General features: G+C 39.1%; 1 protein-coding gene across 2 annotated transcripts in view; it reads left to right on the top strand.

Annotated features, from left to right (window-relative positions):
- BBOX1 (gamma-butyrobetaine hydroxylase 1) overlaps nucleotides 1–16,812 on the top strand; it is a 58,254-nt gene that overhangs the window by 20,746 nt on the left and 20,696 nt on the right. For both annotated transcript variants that reach the window (XM_027072966.2, XM_015066888.3), the window contains one exon: nucleotides 5,293–5,491. In XM_027072966.2, coding sequence (XP_026928767.1) covers nucleotides 5,293–5,491 — 199 coding nt within the window. The remainder of the gene's footprint in view (nucleotides 1–5,292; nucleotides 5,492–16,812) is intronic.

Genomic DNA, 16,812 nt, shown 5'->3' with positions numbered 1-16,812 from the left:
TTCTCCAACTAGAAGGTCACTGTTGTCATAGGGCTGAGCATATAGAATATACCAGGTACCAGGTACCTAACGGTCCAAAACAAAAACGTATTTCTCTCCTTTCAAGCAGCATGAACTTGTGTAGAAGCATGTTTCATACATCCTTGGGGAGACTTTTCGAGTTTGGTGGGATTATCACCTAGGGAAAAGGTTTTATGGATTTCTCCATCTTCTAAAATTCTGAAGAGTACTCAGACACAGTCAACTTTCAGGGGTTGCTACCAGTCTCTAGTCCTCATTAGAAAACAAGCAAAAGGGAAAAAAGGCAAAGGTTTGTTTAGGACACAGAACATATTAGTTTTCTGAAAATCTACTGGGTGCCAGCCTTGGGCTATATGCTGGGGTTGGGGGAGGGGAGAGAAGGGGGCAGTAGTGGTGAGGAAATAAACATATAGGACATGCTCTCTGTCCCTTGCAAGGAATTTGCAATCTAGTGAAAGAGAGAGAGAAGTCCTGCCTGATGGACCCTTGCTTACTTTTCCATTTAATCTGTTACCCTCCCCTTTGCTTGGGTTCTAGGCCCAGTAACTCTGAGCTCCCCCAACAAGATTAGAGATTCCCCCTCTTCCTACTGTCCCTCCCACTGGGATTCTTTTCTCCCTGCCCTTTGCATAACTGCCTTCTTTCACCCCTTGGGCTCTGACTTAAGCAACATCTCTTCTGTGAGACCTTCCTTAACTGCCAGGTCTAAAAATGCTCCCCATCCTGCTCCCAATAACTGTTTACCGGAAGACATTCACCCGGTTTGTTACCTCCATAGCACTTGCGACAATGTTTACTTTTAGGTGTTTGTTTGCTTCCTTGCTTAGCCACTTTTTCCCTCCCAAGGGCAGCAATCACATCTATTTTTATTCACTAAATGTGATCTCTTTTGCATAGCTAGGCTTTCAACAAATATGTGTTGAATAAGTGCAAGCTTATTTCAGCATAACGTGGTAAGCACTGTGACTGAGGTGTGTTTTAATGCCAAGGGACCACAGAAGACAGACTTCGAGCCCATTCTTACAGACCCCAAAGGAGGGCATCACAGAGTGCCCCGCCACAGACCCTCAGTGCTCTTATGCACACCTGCCACCTTCTAGTGCACAACTGCCACCCTGACACTCTGCTAGAGGCCTTTCTCTGCCTGAGGAACGTGCTTGGCTAACACACAGAGAAGGCCAGAAAGACCCAGGAGTGAATGCCTAGAGAAGCAGCCAATGAGGCATGGCCATGGGTGGCCTGCACACCCCAGCTTCCTTGCCCCTGGGTGGGACGACTGTGCAGTATCATCTACAGTATTGCCATGAGGGCCAGCAGTTCCCTTAACCATTCATTGAAATGGTTTTCTGGGGCACCTGGGTGGTTCCTCAGTTGAGCGTTTGACTTGGGCTCGGGTCATGATCTCGTGGTTTGTGAGCCTAAGCCCCACGTCGGGTTCTGCACTGGTGATGTGGAGCCTGCTTGGGATATTCTCTCTTCCTCTTTGCTTCTTGCCTGCATGTTCTCTCTCTCTCTCTGTCTCCATCTCTCTCAAAATAAATAAATACACTTAAAAAAATTTTTAGTGGTTTCCAGAGGCTTCCTTCTCTATCTTGCTTCCCCCACTATTAGTTCTTCCACAGGATACCTCCTTAATACATTGCTTGCATTCAAATCCTCATCTCAGGTCAGCTTCTGGAAGATCTCAGTCTGAGAGGACAAGTGATCAGATTCTTGAGACCTGTCGAGTTCACCCGACAAGAAGTAAAATAATGTCTAAAGGCGCAGGATCCCCTTAGCACAGAAAAGAGACTCGAAGTCCTAGTTCCACCGAGGTACTTTTCCTCTACTGGGGTCAGATTTTGGTTTTGGCTGGGCCCCTGCCAAGTATTTACAGGAAAAGATAGTAAGAGTTTGACTGATCTTCAGCCTATTAGACGAGCTAGTTCAGAGCCAAAAGCACAGGTCAGTGCAGGTGGACAGAAGGTTCTAAACTCCAAATAACACATTGCAACCCAGCATGCTGTACTCATGAGTCTTTAAAGAGCTTCTTTGTGTCTTTTCCTTTTTTTGAAATACAACTCAGGATCCAGGAATGCCATGCCTCCCTGTGAAAAGGAAACCTTGTACAAATGGTTCCTTGAAAGCCAGCATGGAGTTTGGTTCATAAATTTTATGATGTGTGAAGCACATGTTCAAGGAAGTATTTATTAGTAAGGCCATAAGTTAAATTAGAAAGGGTGGTTCATGCCTTAAATATTCCGTCATTTTCCATACCGTTTATGTATCCAGATCCAAGTGTGAAATTTAAATTTGCTTTTAATGTATTCACCTGACAAATGATTTACTCTAGTCAAACGTATTTTCTCCGGAGTCCCCTGTAGTTATGTTTTGTAGTTGGGAGAGACTGGGGAAACACTTTTAAATTGGGTTTTCAATGTTAAAGTTTCTGTGCAGATATCATGAAACGATTTTAGGTGGATTTATTGAAATGTGGTTCTCCCTGCAAAGTAGAGTATTTTATATCGTGGATGCTATGATGAATTTAGAAACTGGTTGGTCACCGTGTTATCTCTGAAAAATCACACTTAGCAGACTGAGTGTATGAGTGGCTCACAGTAGAACACAGGTTCTATAATGAGATGTAGCCCCTGGTTGCTGATTTTTGTAAAGCACTTTCTATGGCGTGCCAAGATGAGAGCTATAGTTGGAAAATTGTGAACTTTGCAGAACCTAAAAGGCATTGTAACCACCTTCTGATAGTCAACTCTTATAAATCTGAAATTGTGGAGGATATGCTATGCGTAGTCAGCCTTGCTTCCTACGGGAGTCCCAGTGTGAATATGGTTAATTTTATACATGTAAAGAGTAACAACATATTTACTGAAAGAACCTAAGTCATCCTGTGCTTTTAAAACAAAGAATAGTGTGTGTTTGCATGCGCTGCTGTGCATGTGTGTGGGTGATTCTGTAGTGGGAAAATGACTCCTGTAGAAACAAAAACTCATTAAAACATACTATAAATGTATAGAGATGTACATAGTGTGTGCCCTAAGGAGATCCTCCTTGAAACCACAAAGTAGTCAAAATGCGAACTCAAAGTTTTTAAAACATTTACATCTTGCGAAAATGTCTTTTTCAATCTCTATGTATTATATTTCCCTGATACACCATCGCTGACATTCTCTGGAAAGTGATAATGGCCTTAAGTAAAAGCAAACCAGCGTGGACCCCTGAAATGCACTGGCATACATTAAAGAAAGAAGCTAGCTGGTTTTTAATTCTTGGTTCATTTCACAAAAGGTGGACAGCAATGTTGTAGTGTTGTGCCACAAAACCTACTCATCATGTTTTTTGCTGCATTTAAAATCAGGACTAGGAGCCAAAGTTTATCTTTAACTTTTTTTTTTTAAATTCCAGCATAATTAGCACTCAGTGTTACATTCAGGGTTTACCTTTAAACACCAGTGCTTAAACAAGTTCAGTGGTCCTAATTGTAACATGCTTTCCTTTCTTTTTTATCTGGTAGATTTCCTTTATAAGGGACAGAATAAGCAATAGACATTCACACATCTGTTCTCTCATATGTGACAACAGCATTTTAAGGCATCACTTGTTTATTTTATGTGTAGTTGTTAAAATTACAGACTCTGGAATTTGTTGCCTGGATCTGACTAACCAGCTCTGCAAATCATTAACTCTGCATGACTTGGATCTTTGCTCCCTCTTCTATAGTTTGGGAATGCTGAAAGCATCTATTGCATATTTATATTGTGGACATTAAAAGAAATAATATATGGGAAGCACCCAGCACTGTGCCCGCCATCTTGAAAGTACTCCGCAAATGTAGTAGCAGCACTGGTCTGCTATGTGCCAGGCACTGAACGAGGCTACTTGCATTATCTCACTGCATGGTCAACAAATGACCTGCAAGGTAGATGTAACCATGGGCGTTTTGTAACTCAAGAGGCGGCAGCTCAGAAAAGACACTAAGAAACTAGCTGGCAAGATGCAACCCAATGATGTAAACCCAGGCCCCTCTGCCTCTGTGTTCTTCCCCCTGTTCATGTCCTCTCTCACACGATACCAGCTGCATATGGCTGTTTAGCTGGTGGCTAACTAGCTGGTGGAAGTTCAGGAAGTGACCTCCTGAACCTGCTGGGACCTTTTCACTTGTAAAGTACCATGTGACTCCTAAGAAATCCCTGTGTCTGCAGAAACAGCCATGTTGACATCAAAGGGGGAATGATTTCCAGTCTACAACTACTGCACGGGAACAGTGACCCATTCCTCATTCCTCAAGTGGGGGCTTTGGGGTTGTTTTCTGTAACGTGCCATAGGTTCCCCCAGTTAGAAGATTGAGGCATTGCTCAGGATGATAATTGAGATAGTAAGATCTCATTCTGTCACTTGTTAGGAAGGTTTGCCTTCCTAAGGCAAACACTTTCTTCCAAAAATGAAGAAATCAAATGGATTAACTAGAGTTGGGTATTTCCTGAATGCAGTTGCTAATATCTGAGTTATTTCCCTTGGCAAAATGACATCTTTGCGTTCCGCCTCCTTTAGGAGAGCCTGGTTGGCAAGCAAATTATTTTCTTCCCTTTGTTTTCCTTTCTGTTTCTTAAGTAAACATTTTTTATGAGCATTTGATCATGAGGGATTTGACTTTATCTGGTGTGGCATTATCATCAAAGGGTCTACATAAAATGCATCTTTTATGCGTCCTATGACCACACCTTTCACTTTTTTGTCCCTGTGGACTGTTTTTGTTGACTCCAAAGAATGATTTGGCCTCAGAGAAAGCTTCTTATCAAGTGAAGTAAGAGGAAGAGGTTGTACCTACCAAGGCAAACACTCCTCCCACCTCCAGAAATACGCATATGCTGTTCTAAGTCCATCATTCAGATTTTATCATTTATTTGGAGTTGAGCAATGCTATTTGGTGATGAAAACACACAATATTTCAGCATTATTTCCAAGCAGAGTCCAGGCAGAGAAGCCCTAAGGACATACAGATCAAGAGCTATCCACAAGTTAAACATTCCCTCAACACATGAGGTATAGTGAATACCTGTCATGGGTCAGGCAATGGTAGGCAGGAGGTATATAGTAGATTGGCATGTCTCCAGGGAAGAAAATCTGGTAACCTGGGTATTCCTAATATGACTGAAATTCTGTAAATTCCATGATAAATCAAAGGTCAGCTTCAATGAACTAGCCCCTTCTCGGAGATTCTCATTCTATATAAACACAATGTAACCCCACCTGGTTTCTTTCTTTTCTTGTTCACAGAATGTCAGTACTGGGGCTCAGAGCTCCAGCTACCTACACTGGATTTTGAAGATGTTTTAAAAAATGATGACCATGCATACAAGTGGCTCTCCAGCCTCAAGAAAGTAGGCATAGTACGACTCACAGGAGCATCTGACAAACGAGGAGAAGTTTTAAAACTTGGGAAAAGGATTGGTTTCCTTTACCTTACATTTTATGGGTGAGTCACCAAATAGTCTGTATTCTGCCATTATATGTAAAGTGTGATATATTTCCCAGAAGGGGGACACTTTTGACTGGAGATACAAAATTTCCATAATGCCATGAACAGGAAGTCAGATGAGAAGGCGAATCTAAAAGTGGGATTTCCCTGAGAATAACTGAAATCTTAAGGGATCCTAAAAGCCCAAAGACATCAGACATCAAAGACAGGCTAGTGATGGATGGTGTGTTAGTTTGCTAGGGCTGCCCTAACAGAATACCATAGACTGGGTCGCTTAAACAACAGAAATTTATTTCCTCCCAGTTCTGAAAGCCAGAAGTCTAAGATCAAGGTGCTGGCAGGTTTGGTTTCCAGTGAGAGCTCTCTTTGTGACTTGGAGATGGCCTTTCCTCTCTGTACCTGCATTGTTGGTGTCTCTTCCTCTTCTTATAAGGACACCAGTCCTAAAGAAGAGCCCCAGCCTTACAACTTCATTTAACTTTATTCACCTCCTTAAAGGCTCTTTCTCCAAATACACTCATATTGGTGGTTAGGGCTTCACCATGGGATTTGGGGGAGGGCACAATTCAGTTCACAGCAGGTGGGATGGAAGACTGTGTTTCTCCAAGATTTTTATAAATACTGAAAGTTCATTAAAGTTTTACCACCCAAGACTCAGTGCAAAATAAAGTAGGGCCCTGGGGAATTTAAAGCCGCCCACCAGATGTGTTAAAAAAAAAAAAAAAAAGATAAAAGTAACCTGCAGAAAATTAGGTCTATGCACTTCAGCAAGTAACAGGAAATGTAACTGACTTTAACTTTGAAACAAGAAGCTGTTTGCATAAGAATTACCTGGGAGGTAACATTAATTATGGATAAGAAACACAACAGGAAACACTTAGGTACAAGTGGGGATATTACTGTATTTCTAATCTGTAGGGTGAACCCTTCCTGTGATGTATACAATTGCTCTTGGGTTCTGCTTGAGCAGAGCACATCGGGAGCGAAAAGAACCTTCAAAATCCAAAGGTTGCAAAACTGGTAGCACACAGGCTGTATTCAGATATGTTTTATTTGGCCCACAGGATGTTGAAAGAAAATAGAATTCGTTGTCAACACTTAAAAAGTGGGAGATTTTACATTAAATATGGATCTGACTTTTCTTGAAAAATCAAATCTGGCAACAACTGAGGCTAAATCCCTACATGGCAACCATCTGCTTGAAGGGAGCATGTTCTCACTCTCCGGTTGCACAAATTCCGCCCCCCAACCCCACCCCCACCTCAGACCTACAAGGGCCCTGCCTGCCCTTGAGTTTGCCATCCCTAATCTAGAGTAAGATCCTCTTGCAAGACTCTACAGACATAGATAAACAGAGGATTCAAAAATATCCCACCACTTGCCCCCACTGATTTGATCAAGTTGATTCACAGCAGGGGAACCTGGGTTGCTCAGCTGGTCAAACGTCTGACTCTTGATTTCGGCTTAGGTCATGAACTCACAGGTTCACGAGTTTGAGCCCCATGTTGGGCTCTGTGCTGACAGTGTGGAGCCTGCTTGGGATTGATTCTCTCCCTCCCTCTCTCTCTGTCCCTTCCCTGCTCTCTCTCTCTCTCTCTCTCTGTCTCTCTCTCTCTCTCTCTCAAAATAAATAAATAAACTTAAAAAAAAAGTTGAATCATGGCAGAAGACTCTATCATGTTTAGGCTTAGAAGACCCAGACTCCACCCCCACCCCAAGAATTTACTTCCACCATTACCAAAATTACGTCAAGATTGTTCTCTCCCCTACATCTACAAGAATTTAAGCTGTTCTAGAGATTATATCAGTAACAGAAGACAAAGGAAAGAGGTGGAAAAGCCTTGAAATTATTAAGAGCCTCAACCCAATATTTGTTCTTTTTTTAATGTTGATAATTTTCTGACACAGATATTATCCACCTGTACACCGATAAGGAAACTGAAGCTCAGAGAATTCAACTATAACCCAAGTTTTCACAGGTAGTAAAAAAAAAAACAAAACAAAACCAAAAAAACCAGAGTTATAACTGGGGTCTATTTTATCCACAGGCTTCCTAATCCACCTCACTATTGATGATATAAAGCTAGAACATGCAAAGGATGCTTTTAGGCACCAGACATAAACAGAACACTTCAAACTAGATCTCTTCTATGTTCTTTTACTCAATTTTTATTTACTGACAAGACACTTTTTGTATCTATGCAACCCATTTCATAATTGCACAACTGCAGCCAAATCCGGGGCGGTGGGTGGTCTTTGTTATAGTTTTCTAATACTCACCCCCATCCCTCACATTTAGGGTCAGATTCTTTGTCCTGGTTCATAACTTACATTTCGTTTTGTTTTGTTGTTACAAATCCTAAAAAGTCTTGATAATTTGGCCCCTGATCTAACATTGTGAAATTTATTGAAATAAATATTCAAAGTTGGTTGTCAAAAACAGATCAGACCTTCTGCTACTGTTACACTTTGTTTGTCCAAGACCTTTGCCTCTAACCAGACAGGGTTAGCCCTATTCCACCTCATCCTCTGTGCAGAGGTCACATCTGTCTCCTGAAGCTCTCAAGCTATACCACATGCTAAGAAATGCCTTTCTGCCCACCTCACTGCTACATCTACAACTGATTACCAAGATCTCTATTGTTGTTGGTGGTGGTGGTGGTAATTTTTGATTCTTTACCGCAAGAACTTACAGAAGAGGACAGTTTTGCTATTGTTGCTTTGTTTGTATTTGTTTGCTTGTTTGCTCTTTATTAAGAGGATGAGAAAAGTAAGTGTTTTCCTCAAGTTATTTTCCTTTTCTGCTCCTTCCCACAATCATGTGGAAAGCGATATTAAAGTTTCTGTAACATGGGATTTAAAAGAAGGGATATTTAGAGCAATAATTCTCCACTGAGGTTGCACATTGGAATAACCAATTTAAAAAATGCTGACATTTGGGTCCAGTCTCCAGAGATTTTTCAAAACAGGATTTGGATGTGATCTGAGTACCAGGACTTTTTAAAACTTTACAGGCGATTCTCATGTGTAGCAAAGGTGAAAACCTTTGGTTGAGAGCAGGGGTACTTTAAGAGAAGGCAGGTCTCTGTTGGTATAGAGCTTGGGTGCTTTCTATCCTCCCAACTCTCACAATTATGTACATGAAGTGGCATTTTTCATGTTCTTCTTTATACTGTGGTAGTGCCTGGACATGACTTCTCTTTATAACAATCAGTAGTTGCCTTAACCATGGTCTCTCTTTTTCATAGCTTTGTTTCTCCACTGGCAAAGTGCCTTACTCTTGTTTGAAAAAGTAACTGGCAGGTGAGTGAGTGAATGGAATGAATAAATGAAGGCAATAAATAATGGAGAGAGGGGACTGCCAGAAATAGGAGAAGGATAGAGAAAGGAAAGCAGGGAGAGGAAGGTTAAAGGGCAACTTTGCATTCCGTGTAGATTTCTCAAAGATCCTGGTTTCTACTCTTGCTTAGATGCCAAAAATAATAATAGGGTGGTGCTACTTTAGACATGTCCTGCTTGGGAAACAAATATCCACCTAGCACTTTGCCATTCAAATAGGATTCCATCCAAATAGTTTAGAGAACTTGAATTGCATGGGTCTAAAGTAAGAATTATAAAATCTATTTTTCGTTCTTAGCTCTTCTCTCAGTTGTTAAAGCGTTAGTGGGGTATATAAAAAAACAGTAGATTCCAGCATTTTGCACAGTTTCAGCATATGGGAGGTAAGGAATAAATGCTTAATGATTGATGAACACCTGGATGCTTTAAAAAATACATAAAGCAGCAGATAAATGCAATAATTATTCAGCACTTCATAATCCTAAAATTATGTTCAAATACTAAATCAAAATGGTAATAGCTTTGAGGACAAAAGTATATGTCATTTCCACATCTATATTTTCTCAGATGCTTGTCATTATTTTGTTAGGTCAAATCCAAATCCTGTTTTTAAACCTTTAATTTGGATCAATATAGTTGTATAGAGTGGGGCCAAAAGCCTCATCTCATGTACCTGAACTTTCTCCCCAAATCAATAAAAATACCTTCCTGAATATTTTTTTCTAAATTTTTATTTAATCATGTAAAAAATTATGTATAATTAATATACAGTGTTATATTCATTTCAGGTGTACAATATAAGCAATTCTATATATTACTCAATGCTCATCCCAATTAGTGTACTCTTAATCCCCCTTATCTATTTCGCGCTTCCCCACTCACCTCCCCTCTAGCAACCACCAGTTTTCCCTGAAAGGGCAAAATCATACTCCAAAAATATTCCTTTTCCAATTGGTGGAAAAACAAAATAAATTGGCTAGGTCAGGGTTTTATTATTCACATCATATTTACATGTAATGGTGTGTGTGTGTGTGTGTTTGTGTGTGTGTGTGTGACACACACAAAGAAGGAAGGGATTCAGTGTCCATTTTTTAAAAATATTTACGACCAGTTTTGGGCATTAAGTAGGTATTCTGCTTGTAACTAGCAGCCAGGATAATCTTTGAAAATAAGGCTTGCATAGCTCATGGCCATTGTCGCTGTCATTTTGAGCTCCTTGAAGGCTGAAATGGTGGCCTAATCACGGTTATATCTTCAGTACTAGCTCAGTGCCTGACATACAGTGATCACCCAGGAAATTTTAATAAAAGGGAATGTATGCTAAGATATTGAGCAATTCATTTGGCCAAGATGACAAAAGTTTTTTCTTAGCATTGTCGGTATTTAGTTAGAAAATTAACCTTGTGAGCAATTCTGAGTGACCCTTCTTCATCAGGAAGTTAAGCAGAAGAGAATACAAATTTCAACCTTAGCTAACAAGACTGCTTTCTTTCCAGAATACAGTCCAGAAGTTTCAGCTTTTCTTCTTTCTAAGAATGCTTTATTTGCTGGCATAAGCAAGTTGCATTAACACATGTAGCAGGGATTAGACAAATAAGAATAATGAGGTGAAAATGAAAAATATGTTTTTCTGAAACACTAACATAAGGAATAACATAGGCAGAGACAATGAAGAAAAGGGATGAAAGAAACTTAAGGATCTTGGTGGTAGTCAAATTTTATCTTGTGGAGACCAGCGTGGAAGCTGCATAATTATTGAATAAAACTTATACAGTCACATGTTGTAGTGGAAGTATTTAAATAAATACTTTGGAACACTTCATTCCAAAAATTAAGGGGAGAACTGAGGTCTCAACACCCCACAGCATCTGTATATTACATTACTGCCCAGAGAGCTGCCCATAGGACCAGCAGAGAATCAGAATTGAATCATGGCTCCACCACTGGCTATTTGTAGGGGAGAAGGTGATCTAAGCTTTTCATGTAATTTCCTGGAGCTCTATGATTCTCCTCTCCTGAGGACTTGCTTCTCTCTTTCTACAGGACTATTTTAATACCTGGCATGCCCTTTGAAACCTTTAGATGAAAGTTTGCTGGAAAAATGTAAGAGGCTACAACTGCTGCCCAGTTCTTGCATACAGGCTTCATCAGATGAATAACATAATGTCAAGCCTAAAATGTTTCTAGTGGGCTGTTTGTCAAATACACCAGCCAGGCCAGTTAAAAATTAACAATATTGAAATGGCCTCTGGGGAGTACAAGAATATATCCTTTCCAGCATTCACTGGATTTCTGCTAGCATTTCTGTAAGCCAGCCCAGCAGCATTTCACACATTCGGTTGTATTAAAGATTGAGGGTGTATGAGTGAAAAATATGATTATTCCTTGGCAGCTGGCCCCTTAGAAATCGCTCCTACCATTAGCACTCCCTCCAAACCTGACTTTGAAATAGCTACTTACTTGATACACATGTTACCAGAAAATATTTGTGAGGTGTGGGGACTAAACAGGGAAAGAAAACAAAACAAAATGAAACAAGTTTACCCATTTTGGTGAAGTTTCTAGCCAAGAAATTGCTGGAGAAAACCACACAGCCCTTCTTGAATAAAAATGGCTTCTGAGTTATGAAACATCAACCTAAAAAGTAATTTAGACTTGGGAAGAAAACAAAGGAAACCTGTCTTAGTTCTGAAACTAGTTATAGTAACTCCATCCTACTTGGTAAAAAAATTCACACTGGGATTTCTTCGTGAGTTGTTTAGATTTAGTACTGACCATCATCGTGTTTAAGTAGAGGGGAGAGAACCTTTAAAATATGTATTCTTGTGAGCATTAGGGTTTCCCAAGCAAAGTAACAGTCTCTGTTCTCTGGGCCATTGTGAACCCCAGCTTACGTTATCAGCCAAGAGACAGTCCCTGGGGTTCCCTTTGTAATATTCAGTTTCGCAGTAATTAAAGTTGCTGCCAACAAAACCACTTGAGTATGAGGTCATCTCATGAATGAAAGGAAAAATAATTTCTGTGTCTCATGCTCCCCTTGAAATCACTTGAGGAAATTTTGAGACCCTAACAAGCCACTTGCTTCTCCACAAGCCCTGACCCCAACACCCAACCCCCCCCACCCCCAGCCACATCCCTTACCTCCCTGGTTATCCCCTGAGTATCCAGGACAGGCAGCTAGTAATGGAACGGGGGAAAATAATTGTCTATGAAGCACCTTTTACATGCTAAGTATTGAACTCAATGCTTTAGAGTCATTATCTTGAATCTTTGCAATTCCAGTAAGAACCATTGCCCCCATTTTAGAGATAAGGAAACTGAGGCAGAAGAATCAGGCTTCAAACCCAGGTTTACCTGATTCAACACTCTGGAGTCTTTCCTTTGCACTGTACTCCTATGGCAGTTTACCCAGCATCCCCCCATAATTCCTAAGGCCATAATAATGATTAACTAATTACTAACTATCAAATGTGGCTTCTACTCATTTACAGCTCAGATGCAAGGGAATAATTTAATGGGGGTATATAGAAATTTGTCAAACTAAGTCATGACGACAGCACCGGAATATTTATTCCCATCCCCTCTATTAAATTCAAATTATAGCCAACTGTTTATGCAAAGGGAAAGTGACAGTTAACAAGGAATCAGAGAACTTGTGGCAAGAAAAGATAAAGTTTATATTTTAATCTTTCACATCAAAAATCTAAACTAGGATCTAGATCTTGTTCTGATGAAATAAATTAAGCACAATTTGACCTAACACCCCCCCTAGAAAACCACTAAATGTGCTTAAGGTGGAATTCTCATAAACTTTTTTTTTTTTGCAATGCATTGCATTCTTAGTTTTTCATGATGAAAGCCTTCAGAACCTTGGAGGAAATTGCTATAACATTTTTCTCTATGTTTATAGAGGTACTTGTTACCTTTCTATCACTATCTGTCTTTATTTTTATTATTGGGAGTATTAACCTTTCAAAATAAATTAAAAATAAATTTTATTTCTCATGGTGAAATATAATACAGACATAGAAAAATCACACAAAACAAATGTATAGCTTAATAAAATTTTATAAGCCAAACACTCTTGAAACACCATGCAGGTCAAGAAATAGAACATTACCAGTCACTCCAGAACCCATCCACATACCCCAAAGGATCACAAACCCCTCTTTCTCCCCAAATTCTTTCCTGAAAAATCTTTCCTGAAAGAAAAATTCTTTCCCCAAAAGCTCTCCTGAATTCTATGGTATTCACTATCTTGTTTTCCTGATAGAGTATTATCACCAAAATGTGCAGTAGTTAACAATAGTTTCCCAATTTTTTAGATTTTTTATATCTTTTTTAAAATTCTCTATTAGTTCTATTAGTAAATAAAATTTACTACTTAGCACCAGGGCCATGTGAACATATCTCTGTTCATTTGGGTTGTCTGAATCCCATTCTCTTGTAAATTCCTCAGGAAGGACCCATGAGAACAATATTCTCTAAATTCTTGCATGTTGACAGCAATTTAAGGTCTTTATACTTGAAAATCAGTTTGGCTAAATATAAAGTTCTTGGCTCACAGAATCTTTAATATGTCACTACGGTTTTATTGGTAATCTCATTTTCTTTTTCTTATGAATAATTTGATATTTTTACATGGATGCCCAAAAGATTTTTCCCTTTAAAGACCAGTGATTTTACAGACTCTTATAGTGTTGGTTGTTCTGGGACAACTCTTCCAGGCAATGTCTGGTTTGGTCTCTCAAAAAAAAAAATTTTTTTTTTTTATTTCAAGATTTTTTAAAATCATAGCTCTTAATATTTGTTCTCTACTTTGTGTTTCTTCTTTTGAGGACTCTTATTATATATATATTAAACCTTCTGTGCCTGTTCCTTTTAATGTATTACTTTCTCTCAAATCTTTATCTCTTGTCTTTTTTGATATTTATGTTTTTCTCCTTTTTATATTCTAATTATCCAAAGGTGTTATCTGTTGTGCTTATTCAATAGGGCATTTCTTCTAGCTTAGTTTTCATTTTTAATGATTTTTAAGACTTTTCCTTTCTGAATATATCATCCCATACTTGAGTTTCTATATCTGATTAGGTTACTTTTCATACATTGTATCATTTCATCAATGTGTTCTGGACTCAACAGAAGTAGCTGTAAATAGAAAATAGAAATTAGAAATGGAAAAACTAGAATATTTTTTATCTTTGGAGGGCATGTCCTTCTGGTATGTATTATCTGTAGGTATGTTATTTTGCTACTCATTCTTTTCCTTTATTTAAAAAATTTCTTAATGTTTATTTTTGAGAGAGAGAGAGACAGAGAGAGAGCGCAAGCAGAGGAGGGGCGGAGAGAGAGGGAGACACAGAATCCAAAGCAGGCTCCAGGCTATGAGCTGTCAGCACAGAGCCGGATGTGGGGCTTGAACTCACGAGCAGGGAGATCATGACCTGAACCGAAGTCAGACACTTAACCGACTGAACCACCCAGGCACCCTTATGCATTCTTTTTCGTAAAATAACTTTATGACATTAAACCTTAATCATTTGATGTTGCTAATTTTTATGTGAATTTTCCTTAATTATTAAAAGGAGATATGATTCAGAAACTTTTTGTTATGGTTTTAAGCTGTGTTTCCAAACTATGGCTAATAACATTCTAAGATTCCCTGGTTTCTCTCCTTTACTTTTATCTGGAACTTCATTTTCCTTTGTCCTTACTGTCCCTGTACTGTTTAATTTGGAGTCTTTTTCTCAGAAGAAAGCTTTATGATTGGTGGCCAAATTATTCATAATTTAAATATACCTAAAACATATGACTTAGGTCAAGATTAAAGTTAATAGCCAGACAACCAGGAAAGTAACACAATTTACTGTTTTACAGTCCATGCCTTCATTCAACAAATATTTTTGGCAGTGGGTTAAATGCTATGAGATAAAGGGTATGTTTCAACTCAGTTCCCTAATGTAATGAGACTTTTTGTAAGACTTTACAGGACAAAAAGGGAAGCAGAAATTTGAAGCAAAGCCAACAACAGCCACAGAGCAAACTCCATTCCAGCCCATTTTGGACTTCTCTCACTTCCTCTGAAAGGCCATGTTCTCTCCCTCCACTGGGCCTTTTCACATACTATTTCTCCCCCCCCCCCCACCCCCGGCCCTTCCCCCACAATGATCTTTGCCCTTCTGGGTAAATCCTACTCAATCTTCAGGTCTCCACTTAATCTTCCCTTCTTTATTCTCATAAGACCTTGTACTTTAGCTTTGAAAGATAAATCACAATAATTTCCTTCCCCACAGACTGCACATTCCATGAGGTACAGCAAGTACCATGTCTGTCCTTTTCACTCCCTCAATTCCTGGCCGTTGTGTGTATCTAACAAGTGATCGTGGAAAAATAAATATCTGAAGCTCTGCAGAGTGACTGCATCTGGGAAGTCATCTGTGCATGTGTCACAACTACAATTAGAAATATTACACAGTATATAATCTTTATTTGGATGACTATAAATTAGAAATTTAATTTTCTATGTTAAAACTTCAAAAAAAAATTAACATGGAGCACCTGGGTGGCTCACTTGGTTAAGACACTGACTTTGGCTCAAGTCATGATCTCATGGTTTGTGGTGGGTTCAAGCCCCACATCAGGCTCTGTGCTGACAGCTCAGAGCATGGAGCCTGCTTTGGATTCTGTGTCTCCCTCTCTCTCTGCCCCTTCCCTGCTCATGCTCTGTCTCTGTCTCTGTCTCTCTCTCTCAAAAATAAACATTTAAAAAATGTAAAAAAATTAACATATATGAGCATTATGTTTTAGATCCAACAGGACAAGTAATAATAATCAAAAGAAGGCATTCTTCTATTGCCTGAGGAGACCAGCTTGCAGTGGGTTGAGACTAGAGATTGTAGCTCTTGGTGATAATAAGTCCAGGTCGCACTGGTAGAGCATCTTTTCATATAAGTAGAACTTTAAAAAAGAAAAAGATTACTAATAAATCCAGCATGATATTCCAAGAGTGTGCCACGAACCAAAAGATTATAAAATCTGTCGCCAATGCTATAAAGAACAAATCTAGCAAAAACAATATGTAAGCATTCTATACACACAAAAAGATTCAAATTTGTCATAAAACATGATGAAATATCATGAATATCTATGACTGGCCATCTAACTTGGATGGATCTAGTGAATTAGTATTCAAACCAAGCCCACAAAATAGTCTCGAAAAGTCACAATTTTAATGTTCAGAAGCTTTTGACAAAATCCTTAAATGGAAAATATAAAAGAAATTTCTTTTATCTGGAACTAAATTCCAGTATAGTTAACATGCAGTGCTATATGAGTTTCAGGTGTACAATATAGTGATTCAACAGTTCTATACATCACTCTGTGCTCATCCTGATAACTGTGTTCTTAATCCCCTTCACCTCTTTCACCCTCCCCCACTGGTAACCCCCAGTTTGTTCTCTGTAGTTAAGAGTCTGTGTTTGGTTTGTCCAATTCTGAGAATGACACAAGTAGCTCAGTGGAAATACGTAGATTTGTTTAAAATAGCATCTCTGGCAAAAGCAGGATTGTGTGCACAGTTTCAATGACCTGTCCTTGCACAACACCAGGCAAGTCTATATCAATGGATTAAGATGCTATGCTGAGCCTACCTCTAGTTTTAGAGAAACCTGGTGCTTCATCTCTGCCTCAGTCATGATGGTTCCTGATAATCTGCTCGAGTTGTTTTACTTGGAAGAACACTGGAATCTATTTCTAATGAAAGATGCATGTAAATACACCCTCATCTCACTAAGGTCCCACAAGTGAGCTTTTAAAACAGTTTCTCCACAGGCCAATGGGTCACATTTGCATTTATTTCTGCTGTGTTTTCCTTTGGATTTGAGAAGGATATGTGAAAACTTAGGATCATAAACAATCAGCAGCAGCCTTCTTGGCCTGATTCATTTCTATACAGAGGTAGAAAGGTAGACCAAATGACA

Source organism: Acinonyx jubatus, chromosome D1 (genome assembly GCF_027475565.1).
Source record: "Acinonyx jubatus isolate Ajub_Pintada_27869175 chromosome D1, VMU_Ajub_asm_v1.0, whole genome shotgun sequence".
Lineage (NCBI taxonomy): Eukaryota > Metazoa > Chordata > Mammalia > Carnivora > Felidae > Acinonyx > Acinonyx jubatus.
The sequence above is the reverse complement of the archived record's forward strand: the minus strand, read 5'-3'. Positions and strand labels throughout refer to the sequence as shown.